The sequence below is a fragment of the Bufo bufo genome, chromosome 10 (assembly GCF_905171765.1).
Source record: "Bufo bufo chromosome 10, aBufBuf1.1, whole genome shotgun sequence".
Taxonomy (NCBI): Eukaryota; Metazoa; Chordata; class Amphibia; order Anura; family Bufonidae; genus Bufo; species Bufo bufo.
In genome coordinates, this window is record NC_053398.1 from 20,963,444 (window position 1) to 20,979,379 (window position 15,936).

General features: G+C 47.3%; 2 protein-coding genes across 5 annotated transcripts in view; one reads left to right on the top strand and one right to left on the bottom strand.

Annotated features, from left to right (window-relative positions):
• Positions 1-1,745: 1,745 nt before the first annotated feature.
• On the bottom strand, positions 1,746-12,440 carry HARBI1 (harbinger transposase derived 1). The gene is made up of 3 exons (XM_040409167.1): positions 12,385-12,440; positions 4,176-4,912; positions 1,746-2,379 (listed from the first exon to the last, which is right to left on the bottom strand). The coding sequence occupies exons 2-3, from the start codon at positions 4,843-4,845 to the stop codon at positions 2,006-2,008; spliced, it is 1,044 nt and encodes a 347-aa protein (XP_040265101.1). The 5' UTR covers positions 4,846-4,912; positions 12,385-12,440; the 3' UTR covers positions 1,746-2,005.
• A 158-nt stretch (positions 12,441-12,598) lies between these two features.
• Positions 12,599-15,936, top strand: part of ATG13 (autophagy related 13) — a 29,453-nt gene continuing 26,115 nt past the window's right edge. For 2 of the 4 annotated variants that reach the window (XM_040409164.1, XM_040409165.1), the window contains exon 1: positions 12,600-12,769. The gene's annotated coding sequence lies outside the window, so the exon portion shown is untranslated. Of the gene's footprint in view, positions 12,770-15,936 lie in introns of all 4 variants that reach the window. The other 2 variants (XM_040409163.1, XM_040409166.1) reach the window with 2 other exon arrangements.

Here is a 15,936-nt window from a genome sequence, read left to right on the forward strand (position 1 = left end):
CCAGCGCTATTGTACTATGCATTCTGTATTCAGAATGCTATTATTTTCCCTTATAACCATGTTATAAGGGAAAATAATACAATCTACATAAAACTACAACTCCCAGCATGCACAGTTACCTGGCTGTTCTTGTAACTCCCATAGAAGTGAAGAGGATTCTGGGAGTTGTAGTCTTAGAACAGCTGGAGTGCCGGAGGCTGCTTATCCCTGCTATGAAACAACAAGCTGAGTAATACCAGCCTATCCGACCCCCCGCTGCTCCCATCCCTTCGCTTCCTCCACCTGTCTCTGTATCCTGATCTCCAGCGACGACATTTTTGAAATGGCTATTTGACAGCTGCTGCAGACACCACTGAGGTCACATGTCTGTCCATCACCGGAGGTCCTGATACAGGGGCCCAGGAAGCAGTGGCAGGGATCAGTAAGGCCTCTTTCCCACGAGCGAGTTTTCTGCAGGGGTGCGATGCACGAAGGGAACGCATAGAACCCGCACTGAATCCTGACCCATTCATTTCAATGGGTCTGTGTACGAGTGTTTTTTTTTTTTTTTCACGCATCAGTTCTGCGTTGCGTGAAAAACGTAGCATGTTCTGTATTCTGCGTTTTTTTTTTACGCAGCCCAGGCCCCATAGAAGTAAATGGGGCTTCGGTGAAAGCGCATCGCATTCGGAAGCAAGTGCGGATGCAATGCGTTTTTCACTGATGGTTGCTAGCAGATGTTGTTTTTAAACCTTCAGTTTTTTATCACTCGCGTGAAAAACGCATTAACCCGCGAGGAAAAAACTGAACACAATCGCAGACAAAACTAACTGAACCTGCTTGCAAAATGGTGCGAGTTTCCCTGAACGCATCCGGACCTAATTCGTCACGCTCGTGTGAAAGAGGCCTAGGGGTACGTTTACATCTGCGCATGCCTGATCCGCCACAAATGCTTACCAAACAAAAACCATTGAATGCAACGGTTGTTGTCCTGCTAAAGCCCAGCATTTTTGCCAGATCACTGCCGGACCCAATTATAGTCAATGGGGATCCAGCAGTGAATGGTAGTAGCCGGCAATGGCAGATTAGGCAAAATCCAGCAAGCTGTTCTCTGCCAGAACAGCCTGCCGCATACGCTCATGCAACTGTGAACCTACCCTTAGGTATTATTCATTTTGTTATTTTAGAACATTCTTACTAGCTTTTGGTAAAAATTTCTAGGGGCTCAATAACCCCTCTACACTGGTCAGTGCCTACGTCTATGTGTACCTCCTTCAGTGTAGGCTTTACTTATATTGTGTAGCTCTCCACTAAATAGCTGCGTGCTCTGGGTGGTCCAGCTTCGACTCCCCCTCCCTAAATCATTCTTATTTACTGTCCTAAGTGTACAGTCAGGTCCATAAATATTAGGATATCGACATCGAATGAAACAAACAAGATGTGCTTTACCTGCAGACTGTCAGCTTTAATTTGAGGGCATTTACATCCAAATCAGTTTTTGATAGGAATAGTGATTTGTAAAGGAAAACCACTTTAAAACCGAACTCTGCTTCGGTTCTGATGTACCAGCCGGAACCAAAGCAGAGTTTGGTTTCAAGTTTTTAAGTGGTTTTCCACATTAAAAAGCAATTACCAAAGTTACTCAACGAAGTCATGAGCGACTTTATGAATAACTAACTGCGGCTCATCAGAGCCCATACATTCTGATCCTGTACAGTATTAATCTGCAGTTTTGAATGAAGCATTCGCTTCGCTCATCTCTACAAATCACTATTCCTATCAATATCCACGCGTACAGATGGGGATACAGATCCTCCCAGTGTCCATAAGACAAGACAAATGCCTGATAGAACAGGAAGGGTTGTCAGAGGGACATTAAAGAAGAGGAGGAGCTGTAGGTCTGTACTGATGAAACGTTTTCACATATTGAACAGGCAGTAAAAGGTGTAGATTGCTTTCTGTATTTACAGCACACATCGGGGTCATGAGCGAAGCGTGGAACGTCTTTTTTTAATTTTGCAAGACATTAGCTGAAATGATTTAGGATTAGTTCCTGTCTCATACTGTAAGCCTCCGTTTCGACCACTTCCATGTTATTACAGTCCTCTTCCGTCTCCATGGAGGAAGGTCCAGGGTCACACCAAATATCCAGGCCATGCTGAAGCGCGATGTTGTGCAGTATGCAGCAGGCCAAGATGATCTGCCCCGATTTCTCAGGCGAGTACTGCAAGGTGGCGCGAGATCCATCCAGACAACGAAAGCGATGGCGCAGTGCCTGCAGGGCGCGCTCCATGACGTTATGAGTAGCAGAGTGCGCCATATTGTATCGATACTCTTGAGGGGTCTCTGGGATTTGCACTGGTGTCATAAGCCAAGGCCGAAGATGGAAAGCGCTGTCCGCTAGACAAAACACAAAAATGGCAGAAGAATGTTAGACCAATGATTTCATATGTAGCATGCCACTACAAGGGAAACTGGGGGGGGGGGGTCATTTATTAAGACCGGTGTTTTAGATGCCGATCTTAACAAGGCCTTGCTGCGGATCCGCCAAAGTTATGTAGAGACGCCAGCCTCTACATAACTTCGGCGGATCCACCGCCGCTTCTAAATCTATGCCAGGTCCCTTGCTGTTGTAGATTTAAATGATGAATAAGACGGGCCTGCTGGCCCCTCACCCTTTTTTTTTTAGGCCTGGGGTGGGGAAAAGTTGCAGATTGCGGCGCAAAGAATCTTTGCGCAGCAATCTGCACCAGAAATACACCTAATATAGACTTATTTCTGTTAGTAAATAACCCCCTAAGTCTGCAAACTGAACTGTGGCCACTATTCCACTTTTCCTTTGATGTGCTTATTACATTGCAATTTCCTTTCTTTTTTTTCCTGACCAGCCCCATGTTTAGAGCAATACGTGATGTCCATTTTGATGACGTGCCACATAACCATAGCTGCTACCGATGATATCACAGTAGCGGTCATACTGCATATGATCTTGGGGGGCACAGAGACCAGCCGCGTATGCAAAATGTGGTAAGACGCCATGGAAAAATAATATGCAAAGAAGTATAGCCCAAAGAAAGAGAACCATCTCTTTAGCGCCTCCTCCTAGAAGTGGCCGACTAGAACACATCAATAATGGAATATACATACTACATACTGTAGTCAGCAGAGGACTAAAAGTCAAACAGGCCTGTCTGGAGCCCACCAGAGAAGGTAAGACTGAGGGCCCGCCACCCAGCTATACAGAACAGGTACATGTTCCCTATAAAAATGCATTGTAAATTCTGGGGCCAATGATAATATAGGAGCCCAGGTCCAGTGGAGGTTCCTCCTGTCCTCGGATGGGCCAGACAGACCCTACATATAGCAAGAGAAGTTTCCTGTCTGGCAATGGGTCTACTACATTAGCATCAGCAAATGTACTCACTGTAAGGCCTCATGCACACGACCGTTGCGTTTTGCGGTCCGCAAATTGCAGAATCCGCAAAACACGGATGGCGTCCACGTGCGTTCCGCAAATTTTGGAACGGCACGGACAACCATTGATATAACTGCCTATTCTTGTCCGCAAAACAGACAAGAATAGGACAGGTTATATTTTTTTTGCGGACCACGGAACGGAGCAACGGATGCGGACAGCACACGGAGTGCTGTCCGCATCTTTTGCGGCCCCATTGAAGCGAATGGGTCCGCATCCAAGCTGCAAAAACTGCGGCTCGGATGCGGACTAAAACAACGGTCGTGTGCATGAGGCCTAAGGGAGCATTTACATAACCGTGTTTTGCGGTCCGCAAACCGCAGATCGGCAAAACATGGATACTGGCCATTTTAAAGGGGTTGTCTCATGTCAGACAATAGGGGCATATGGTTAGGATATGCCCCCATTGTCTTATAGGTGCAGTGGGACCCGCATGATCAGCCACCGCTCCCATCCGCTTCTATGGGCCCGACGGAAGCAGCCGAGCCAATGCTTGGCTATTTTCAGCGGCCCCATAGAAAATGAATGGAGGGCGCCCCGCCTGCAAAATCTGGATGCAAAAATCTGCAGCGTATCCACCATGTGGGAAGATAACCTAAGATATATATTGTATAGCTAAATTGTTAAAAAATAAAAAATACAGAAGAGGTGAACTAGATCTAGGTACATGCTTAAACCCTTCGAAACAGTTGTTCCAAGCCTCCCGAAAATCTGTACATACCCAGCAACCAGCCCTCTTTGTGCATTTTTGTCTCAAATAGACAAGAAAGGTTGGACTGGTGGAGAACTATATTGTCCTGAGTGCTGCCGGGTCGGTGGGTTTCAGCCCATAGAAGAACCCCCTGACTGTCACACACAAGAAGGCAGTTTAAAGAATGCAAGCCCTTCCTGTTCACATACGACAGGTCTTCTGCATTGGGGGCTTTAATGGATATCTGCAAGCAGTCTACTACTCCCAGCACACCAGGGACCCCAGCCAAGCTGTAAAAGTCATCCTTCAGCTTCTGTACTGAAGCGTCCTCCTGCGGGAAACAAATGAACTGCGAGGCTCTCTCCACCAGAGCGTCGGTGACATTGGTCACACAGCGGCTCATCGAGGCTTGGCTGATTCCAATCGTATCGCCCATACGTGTCTGGAAGGAACCGGAGGTGTAAAATCCAAGAGCCGCCATGATCTGGGTCTCAGGGCTGATTGCACGGGATCGCTGAGTTGGCCGGGATAGGCTGCCACCCAAAAGTTCAACCAGGTAGTCAATAAATGGTCGGGGAAAGCCATAAGTAGAAACCAAATACTCATCGGAAACGTCATCCAGGCGAAACCGGTCAAGTGTGCGGTGTCCTCGGCCGTAGAGCAGGAGGTCACAATCAAGGATAGTTATAGGGATAGCCATTGGGAAATCTGCAATCTATATTCTTCAGATGTTCCGAGTGTCTTGGGCTACATCCTAGGAGGGTTATCTGAAAGTAAGAAGTGAAAGGCAATAGTCATTACTCAAAAATCACTTTACGAGCCAGAGCAGATGGCGTCTCTCATGCTGGAGGATAGCTACCCTTACTACAATAGTCAAATAGCTACCGTTTTCAATGGTTGCCTTCAGCATCACTTTGACCATTTACCATTTAAGGCCTCTTTCCGCGGATCCGCAATACACGGGTGCCGTTCTGTGGGCATTGCGCATCACGGATGCGGACCCATTCACTTCAATGGGTCCGCAAATCCGGAGATGCGGAATGGTGCGGAACGGAACCCCAGAACGGAACCACTAAGGAGTGCTACCGTGGGGTTTCGTCCCGTACTTCCGTTCCGCAAAAAGATAGAACATGTTCTATCTTTTGCGGAACGGCCGGATCGTGGACCCATTTAAGTGAATGGGTCCGCGATCCACTGCGGCTGCCCCACGGACTGTGCTCGTGCATTGCGGCCCACATTTTGCAGCACACGCCCGGGGGAAAGAGGCCTAAGAGTGGTGGGGTCCAGCAGGAAGACCCCCTGAGGCACCATTTGCAGATGAACGCAATAAGGCTGAATTCACATGTGCATCGGAAGCTCTGTCGCAGATTGTCAGATTTTACGGTTAAGTGACGAAGACCATGGCAAAAGGCGACATACCCTGTTATAGGTCAGTCCGCCATGTGACGTCTGCAATTTTCGGTTTTCCGCTCCTATGATGCAAATGTGAACCAACCCTAAAGCTTAGTCTATGTGTCCGTGAAAACCGCGGATGCCATCTGCGTTTCATCCGTGTTTGATGGATCACTAGGAAGAGATGCTTTGAAAATTATTTTTCAGCTGTTCAGTGTCAGTGAAACACAGATGACACACGGACAGCAAAAAACGGACAAACAGACCCATCACGGAGGCAATACTGACGACCTTTTCATGGATTTAAGCATGGACAAGGACGTGTGAATGAGGCTTAAGGCTGCGCTCACATGGAATTTTTTCCACCTGGATTTCCGCATGTATTCCGCAGTAGAATCCTTGTGGCGTAGGCTTAAAATCCGACTCGGCACTATTGTTCCATAAGTGGCATCTCCATTATTTGAGACGGTTTCCGCGTGGAATGTGCGGCGAGCGGCCACGTTTGGATTAGTCCCGGTGAATGGGACAAATCTATGGGGCACCCCCCCCTGCCGATCAGCTTTTTGAAGGGGTCAAGACGCTCGTGCGAGCGCTGCATTCTCTTCAAAGTTTACCTGCACGTCGTCTCCTTTGTGCGGTGTAATTGCACTTTCTTCTCCCATTCACTTGAACCGGATGGAGTAGTTATAATTACACTGCGCCAACGCAGGTAAACTTAGGCTACTTTCACACTTGCGTTGTTGTTTTCCGGTATTGAGATCCGGCAGAGGAACTCAATACCAGAAAAAAAAAAAAACTTTTCCGTTTAGTCCTCATGCATTCTGAATGGAAAGAGATCCGATCAGGATGTCTTCCGTTCCGGCAGCATTCCGTTTTGTGACCGGACATATAACCGCAGCAGGTTGCCGTTTTGTGTCCGGTCATAAAAACAGATCCGGCACTGAAAACAATGCAAGTCAATGGTGATGGATCCGTTTTTTTTTTTAAGGAGCCTAAAAAACCATCACCCATTGACTTTTTAATGTATTTAGTGCCGGATCCGTTTTTTTTCCCCTTTCTGATTTTACACAGCCGCATCCCAACAGAACGGGTGCCTCCTGATGTGCAAAATCAAAACGGATCCGTTTAATTCCAGTATTGAGATCCTCTGCCGGATCTCAATACCGGAATTAACAACGCAAGTGGGAAAGTAGCCTTAGAAAAGGTAGCAGCCCTCGCACAAGTGCCACGATGCCTTCAAACAGCTGATCGGCGGGGGTGCCAGGAGTCGGACCCCCACCGATCAGATACTGATGACCCATCCTGATAATAGGACATCAGAATTAGGCCACTGCAAAAGCAACTACAATACTAGGAACTATCTGGGCGAACCATAGGAGACACTCAAACATTTTTGCTCCTGTATCGTCTCCAGTTTGAATGGATGCATTAAAATTCATTGATCTTTGTAGACATATTGTCAAGCGTTAGGTCAAGTGCAGCGGACGGGCTTTATATCTGTTCTCCCTCAGCGCCAGTTATTGACATCTAAATAAAGACGAGATCTCTGGAAAGACAGAAAAGGCAAGAAATATAATAGGCAATTTATGGAGACCCGTCCAGGGTTTATTGCTCTTCATCGCTCGATGTCTGCAATCTGCCAGGGAGCCCACCACCTTTCCACCATGACCTGTATAAGGCCTTATTCACACAGTCAGCGTTTGGTTACTCATTTCCATTCGTGATGGTCAGCCAAAACCAGGAATGGAAGCTACACCGAGATAAAGTATAATAAGATTTGCTCCCGTTCAGTGTTTTTTGACCCGCACTTGGTCTTGGCTCACAATCACCGACTGTGTGAATGAGGCCTAGTATATGGTCATGCCCGTCGGGTCCATCACAGGGCTGTATGTGGGAGATATTTTCCCCTACAAGCAATGCTCCTATGGTAGACTGCTTCTGTAACAGGACATGCACCAATCATGAAAGCTAGGCTCTCCAATTCCCATGTGTGGAGCAATTATACACATGCACTATTATGACTCCATTGACTTCTATGGGTCTAGTAGAGATAGCCGAGTGCTGTACCATAGACAGTAAAAGCAGTGATGGTCAGGCATGCACACAGGGGACTCGGGGACCCCTGTTCTCATGATCAGTCAGGGTCCCAGCAGTCAGACCCCCAGCGATTATACAGTACATCCATGGGTCAACTCCTTCAGGGCTGGAATCGCAGATGCAGATTTTGATGCCCTTTTTTCTTTTTTATCCACCAATGCGCCGAGTAGGTATCGACCGATTATCGGAAGTGCCGATATTATCGTCCAATATTCAGGATTTTGTACATTATCGGTATCTAACCTTGCCAATATACCGATAATGCGTATGAAGCGAATACTAGGGAGCGCTTCCATTATGGAAGCGCTCACTAGTATGCATCGGGTGCCGGGAGCGGGGAAGAAGCGCAGCAATCGCTTCCAATACTCACCCTCCCTGGTCGTCTTTGATGGGGCCCGCGCTGCACTGTCCTGACCCCGTACAGCGTCAGGGCGTAGTGCGCGCGGGCCGGAGAAAACAGGGGAGCAAGACGCCGGACCCAGAGATGAAGAGGAGCCGCGGCGCAGGAGAGGAGTTTTATTTTATTTTATTCATCTGAGGTCTGATAGGGTTTAATAAAGGGCTGATCTGAGGTCTGATAGGGGTTAATAAAGTCAGCGAGGAGGGGGGATGGTGTGGAAATTGGCATTTGGCACTAGTATATTATAAATTGACTACCAACTAAGGGCTTTATTCATTTATAATTTACATTTATAATATACTAGTGCCAAATGCAAATTTCCACCACCAGGAGTGACAGCATAGCGATCAGAGGCCGATCGCTATGCTGTGGAGGTCATTGGAGGAGCTGTGGATGGCACATGGATGTCACCGTGATGGGGGCACCGTGGATGTCACCGTGATGGGGGCACCGTGGATGACACCGTTAAGGTGGCTCAGTATGAGTGATAGGGATCATGCAAACTTCTGTGACCGGCCCAGGAATCCATGGCTCAGTACATGTGTCAGCCACAATTTCCAGGTCAACCTCGGCTCCCCCGACCAGATAAGAGACTGGCTGTATCATACATTACTGTCACATAGTCAGTTCGGTCGGCCTGGGAGGTGTGGCGACACGCGGACCCAGGCTGATCATGGCCTAATCTCACATGTATCACACATGTTGGCCCAAGATAAACCGTTCAGCAGTCAGGACCAAAAAAGATAAAATTAGGCCTCATGCACAGGACCGTGTCCGTTCTGCTTTCTCCAAGATCTGCTAAATAAGGATACTGCCTGTGTGAGATGTGTGTTTTCAATTTTTATATATATTAAAATTGAAAATCTGCCAAAAAAGTGAAATTCTGAAATTTCATCTCCATTTTCCATTACTTCTTGTGGAACACCTAAAGGGTTAACAACGTTTGAAAAAAATCAGTTTTTAATACCTTGAGTGTAGTTTCTAAAATGGGGTCATTTTTGGGCGGTTTCTATTATGTAAGCCTCACAAAGTGACTTCAGACCTGAACTGGTCCTTAAAAAATGGGTTTTGGAAATTTTCTGAAAAATTTCAAGATTTGCTTCTAAACTTCTAAGCCTTCGTAACATCCCAAAAAATTAAATGTCATTTACAAAATGATCCAAACATGTAGTAAACATATGGGGAATGTAAAGTAATAACTATTATATGAGGCATTACTATCTGTTTTAAAAGCAGAGAAATTGAAATTTAGAAAGTTGCAAATTTTGGGTAAATTTGGTTTTTTTTTTTTTTAAATAAAAATGAAATATTTTGATTCAAATTTGCCACTGTCATGAAGTACAATATGTGACGAGAAAACAATCTCAGAATGGCCTGGATAAGTAACACATGTAAGATTTGCAAAAATCAGTCTTAAGGTGAAAAATGACCCGGTCCTTAAGGGGTTAAAGGCTAATTTACACCTTTGGGGGCAATTTTATTTTATGATTGCATTTTACTGATTTGGGGCTAAAAATCATTTTTTTCAATTGGACTTTATTAAAAATATTAAGCCGTTCTGTCACAAAGGGTTAACTGTTTTTCTAGCTGTGTGTATCCTACTTTCACTTTGTGGTCATATAATAACCCTTATCTCTAAATTACGGAGAGGTCATAAACACTTATTTAAAGGGGTTGTCCGGGTTCAGAGCTGAACCCGGACATACCCTTATTTTCACCCAGGCAGCCCCCCTGATGTCGGCATCAGGCTCTTTTGTTTACAATAACACACTGCCGGGCGGAAGCTTCCGCCCGGCAGTGTGTTCGGTGATGTCACCGGCTCTGATGGGCGTGCTTTAACTCTGCCCTAGCCGTTTTACTGGCTAGGGCAGCGCTAAAGCCCTCCCATCACTGCCGGTGACATCTCCGGGCAGCCCAATGGAGAGCACAGTACGTCACCGGAACTCTTGAAAATGCCTTTGCCCTGCGCGATTTAGCGCAGGGCAAAGGAGCATGAACTGCTCCGATGCTCAAGTCAGGGGGGCTGCCTGGGTGAAAATGGAGGTATGTCCGGGTTCAGCTCTGAACCCGGACAACCCCTTTAAACCACATTCTTAGCAGTGAGGTAAGGATTGATCTTTAATGATGAGTATTTATAAAGTCTAAGAGCAGAGATAAGGAGCCCGTCAGGTTGGCTGACGGAGCAGAGAGAAAATTCAGATCCTGCTGCTAGAGCATCTCAGCCCTGTACAGAGAAAAGGGCTCCACATTTTGAATAAAGACCAACTGAAAAAATTATTTTTAGCTCATGAGTACAATGCACTAATAAAAAAAATGTGTCCCTAAAGGTGTACACAGCCTTTAACTGCTCATTTCTTTATGGATTAAGCCTCATTCACATGTCAGTGATTTGCATCAGTGAGATTGTGAGCCAAAACCAGTAGTGGAGCCTCAACAGACATAAAGGTACAAGGGAAAGATCTGCTCCTGTTCTGTGTTTAGAGCCGCACCTGGTTTTGGCTCAAAATCACTGATGGAAATCACTGACTAAACACTGATGTGTGAATGAGGCATTAAAAATACGTGATCACTACTGAGACCAGAGATTGGCTGCAGCAGCACACATGACCCTGTCCAGATGTGCACAGGCCAGGGACCGGAAGAATTGCTGAGAGAAGCCACCGCTCTGGAGCCGAGCAGCAGGGGAGCAGGTGAGTAGATTTAGGGCTCATGCACACTACCGTATGTAATTTGCAGCCCATAAAAACGTACCTGCAAAAAATACGGATGACGGCCGCGTGCATTCCGTATTCTGCAGAGCAGAACAGCCGGCCCCTAATAGAACAGTCCTATCCTTGTCCGTAATGTGGTGTTACGGGTAATGGGGAAAACCAGATACACACAAAAGAAATAGACAACAGTCTAGGCCTCAAAAGCTAAGAAGAGGGCTGGTGACCTCCTAGTAATCCCTAGGCCTTTCCCTAACTCCTGCCATTATGAGCAGATCCTGATGGTGGAAATGCTCATACGCCAGATACCTAGGCCCTGCCAAAACTGACGAGCCTTAGGATAGGCAGCAGGAGATGAGACAGCTGGTTCCTTCCCAAATGAAGAAACCCGCATCTCCCTGAGACCTAGAACCAAAACGCACCAGAGAACAACAAACTGAACACAACAAACTGAACAGGCAACTAGTACTTAGCTTAGAGATGAATGGAGAAGCAGAAGATCCAATACAAACCAGCGCGAGCACCTCCAAGAGGAAATATCAACCGCATGGTCAGCGGTGTGAGGCGGACCTAAATAGAGCCTCCTCACTGATAACAAGCGGCACCTGAGGAGAGGTGAGATCCTGTCAGATAGCCTCACGTGCCGCAAGTCTATCCGATCTTCTCACCTCTGTCACGGGAGGGACCGTGACATGCGGACAATAGTAGGACATGTTCCATTTTTTTGCTGAACGGACATACAGAAACGGAATGCACACGGAGTAACTTCTGTTAGTTTTTTTGCAGACCCATTGAAATGAATGGTTCCGCATATGGTCCGCAAAAAAAAACGGAATGGACACGGAAACAAAATACGTTTGTGTGCATGAGCCCTTAGGTATAGCGCAGTACTGGCCAAAAGCTTGGGACAAGCCCTTTAATTCTGATTTAAAGGGGGTGTCTCATCAGCGACAACCTCTTTCAGAACGCAACCGCGGGGGGGGGGGGGGGATCAGCTGACGCTGAAAATAGCGCAATTTTGACAGGATGTAACCACTTCCAGTGGAAATTTCCACAGTAGCAGCCGCTGAAGTGGACAGCCATGCTTATAAGGCCTCTTGCACACGAACGTATTTTCTTTCCGTGTCCGCTCTGATTTTTTTTTTTGCGGACCGTATACGGAACCATTCATTTCAATGGGTCCGCAAAAAAAAAATGGAAGGTTTTCCGTGTGCATTCCGTTTCCGTATTTCCATTTTGCAAAAAATATATAACATGTCCTATTCTAGTCCGCATGACGGACAAGGATAGTACAGTTCTATGAAGGGCCAGCTGTTCCGTTACGCAAAATATGGAATGCACAAGGATATCATCCGTATTTTTTGCGGACTGCAAAATACATACGTTCGCGTGCAAGAGGCCTATCACCTTCTGTGATGCTTGTACACCTTTATAGGGGTGGTCACAGTGAGATAGCCTCCTATAATTTGGGGGTCCTGCACTATTGTGGGTTCAAGGGCATTATGGTGGGGGGCAAATCCTATGAAAAAAATCGGTGGCGAATTTTTTTTTTCAGGAATAACTGAAAATGAGGTTACATACAGGTAGCCCCCGTGCTCCTGAGGCCCCCCCATAACCCCCAACCAAATAATAAGCAGTTTACCTCCTCAGCGCCTCTCCAGACCCGAGCGCTCGGCGCGCACCCCGCTGTCAGGCTTGCGATTGGCATCTGCAGATTCCGCACCTGCCGAGCACGAAAAATGGGGAAAAATACATCTCCCCGCGGATTGACATGAGAAGGCACGAAGAATGGACTCCCGGGTTGTGTGAGGAACTGGCGTGTCCGGGAATATTTTTATGTGTGTGGAATGTGCGGTTAATAAACCACAAATGAGTTTTCCCTGTAGACAGACAGCAAAACACAAACAGTAATGGCGGCTGCGAGCGCTGTACGGGGGACGTGAGAGACCACCGGAGCCGTGACCGAGGGGAGGTGCGGAGACTGGACCTGCCGGGCAGGGAGCGGCGTCTGCCTGAGGAGAGAAGAGGTGAGCGGGGGTCCTGGAGACTGAGCCCCCTCGTTATTAGGAGGATTGTTATAATATGTTAAAGGGGATATAACCCATAATGGTTTTTAAAGGGATACTCCAAGTAAGTCTGTCGCCTAGCAACACTTCACCTGCACAGCAGCTCTCCATCATCCCAAGTTGATCCTCCAGACATTACCCTGGATACCAGGCATGCTCAACCTGTGGCCCTCCAGCTGTTGCAAAACTACAACTCCCGGCATGCCCGAACAGCCTACAGGTATCAGCCTACAGCAGGGCATTGTGGGAGTTGTGGTTTTACAACAGCTGGAGGGCCACAGGTTGAGCGAGCATGCCTGCTGTATACCGCCATATACCACTGATGCCATTGGATGGCTGCAGTGGTGACCTGCGGTATACAGGCACATCATCGCCACAGCTGAAACATGTCATGGCCAGAATGGAGGGGCATCAGGACGGCAAAACTTTTTTTTTTGTTTTGTTTTTGTCCTGTCCCCTTCAGGGGTTGGGCCTACTCACACATTCATGGCACATGGCTAGGAAAATAAATACGGTAATAATAATAATATGCCATCAAATCTCAGCCCAGGGGAGGGACCTGCTCCTATCTCCAGAACAGGGCCCCTAAAGTGAAATCGAGTGCCCTTGGCTATTTTTGGAAGTCTCATTGCATTGAATAGAGAGAACACCGTGGAAGTGCAGCCACCACTCCATTCACCGTCAGTGGTGTTGAGCAAACTTGTGTTTTAAGTTCGGCGTCTAAAGTTTGGGTTATCGAAGAATCGCGTTATGGATTCCGCTACCACGGACCCTAACGAAATTTTGAATCCATAATGCGATTCTTCGATGACGCCGAACTTAAAACACAAGTTCGCTCAACACTAGCCGTCAGTACTAGATCAGCATGGGATCTAACTTTCGGCACTTGTCTGATCTGTAAGGGCCATGTCACTTGGGCGAGTGTTGCTTCTCCTTCATTGTTTAGCAGGCACAGCTCTGCGGCTGCGCTGGATATTACATCTCAGGCCCATTCACTTGGTGTCTTTTCCACCCGTGTGCACATTGGCCAGCGCATGGACTCATTAGAGGGCATCTGTCAGCAGATTTGTCCCTATGACACTGGCTGACCTGTTACATGTGCACTTGGCAGCTGAAGGCATCTGTGTTGGTCCCATGTTCATATGTGTCCATATTGCTGTTTTATTATATGCAAATGAGCCTCTAGGAGTAACGGGGGCGTTGCCATTACACCCAGAGGCTCTGCTCTCTCTGCATCTGTGGTGCCCTCTGCACTTTAATCGACAGGGCCGGCAGTGTGAACATCATCATCACACCTGACCATGTTACGCTACTTTCACACTCGCGTTTTGGGCAGATCCGTTTGTGTTATCTGTAACATAGCCAAGACGGATCCGTCATGAACTCCATTAAAAGTCAATGGGAGACGGATCCGTTTTCTATTGTGCCAGATTGTGTCAGAGAAAACAGATCCGTCCCCATTGACTTACATTGTGTGCCAGGACGGATCCGTTTGGCTCAGTTTCTTCAAGCGGACACCAAAACGATGCAGGCAGAGCTTTGGTGTCCGCCTCCAGAGCGGAATGGAGACGGAACAGAGGCAAACTGATGCATTCTGAGCCGATCCTTTTACATTCAGAATGCATTAGGGGGAAAAAATTGAACAGATCTCACAAACGGAAAGCCAAAACGTGAGTGTGAAAGTGGACTAAAACAAAGTGCAGAGGATGCGGTAGTTGCAGAGAGAGCAGACCCTCTAGGTGTAATGGTAACGCCCCTGTTGCTCCTAGAGGCTCATTTGCATATATTAAAACATCATTTTTCTCAGCAATGCGGGCACATATGAACATGGGATCAACACAGATGCCTTCAGCTGCCAAGTGCACATGTAACAGGTCAGCCAGTGTCATAGGGACAAAACTGCTGAGAGATGCCCATTAAAGAGGACCTTTCATCTGTTTTACTTATAGGAACTAAATACCTGTACTTGCGGGTATGCTAATATGATGCGAATACTTCAGGAGGGCGCAGCAGAGCGTAGGAGCGATGTTTAAAAAAAAAAAAAAAACGTGTGGCAGCATCAGCGGGGGGTACCCCGCAAGTACAAGTATTTAGCTCCTATTAGTAAAACAGATGAAAGGTCCTCTTTAAAGGCTCTTTCACACGAGCGGATGCCATGCCGGTAATCCGCTGCGTGAAAGAGTGCCAAGCCGCGCTCTGGACAGCAGAGACATGATTGATAATGCTCTGTGCCTCTCTGTGATCTTTATCTCACTGTGATTTTGTAGTAAAAAGGTCACAGAGAGACAAAGAGCATTATCAATCATGTCTCTGCTGTCCAGAGCGCGGCTTGGCACTCTTTCACGCAGCGGATTACCCGCATGGCATCCGCTCGTATGAAAGAGCCCTAAGCCTTTTCCGCACAGACCGTCGGTCCGTATAGAGCAGGCATCCTCAAACTGCGGCCCTCCAGCTGTTGTAAAACTACAACTCCCACAATGCCCTGCTGTAGGCTGATAACTGTAGGCTGTTCGGGCATGCTGGGAATTGTAGTTTTGCAACAGCTGGAGGGCCGCAGTTTGAGGATGCCTGCTCTATACGGACCGACGGTCTGTGCTGAAAAGGCTTAGGTATAGAGAAACTCGCAGCTTTCACTAGTCTCTGTTTTTCATCCAAGATCCATCCATTAAGGTGTTAAGTGCGCAAAAAAACAGATGCCTTTACGGACGCCCACACGGATTGACGTACCTCATTTTTTGCAGACATAAATCGAAATGCCATCTGAATCGGGCCCAAGGGTTGCCGTCCCACATTCCCGAAAGCCGCATGGATAACTAATGAAAGAAGGGGTTGTGGCTCTCACTGTGGCTCCGTAGCCCCTCCATACCATTATCAGTGGGGGGGAAAGAGAGAGGGTACATTGCCCGTCCCTTAAGATTAGGATTACGTAAATCTGCAACAAGAGAATTTGTAGATGCGCAGATCCAGCGAGGACGCCAACTGTCCGAGTGGGGTTGTGGCTAGGCTGTGTGGGCTCCTCTGAGAATTTTGCCCTGCCACCAAATGACTCTGAGAACTGATGCCTTACAACCCTAAACCGAACACTCGTATTCATTGTCCGAGCATCAGATCACTCTCTATAAGGCCTC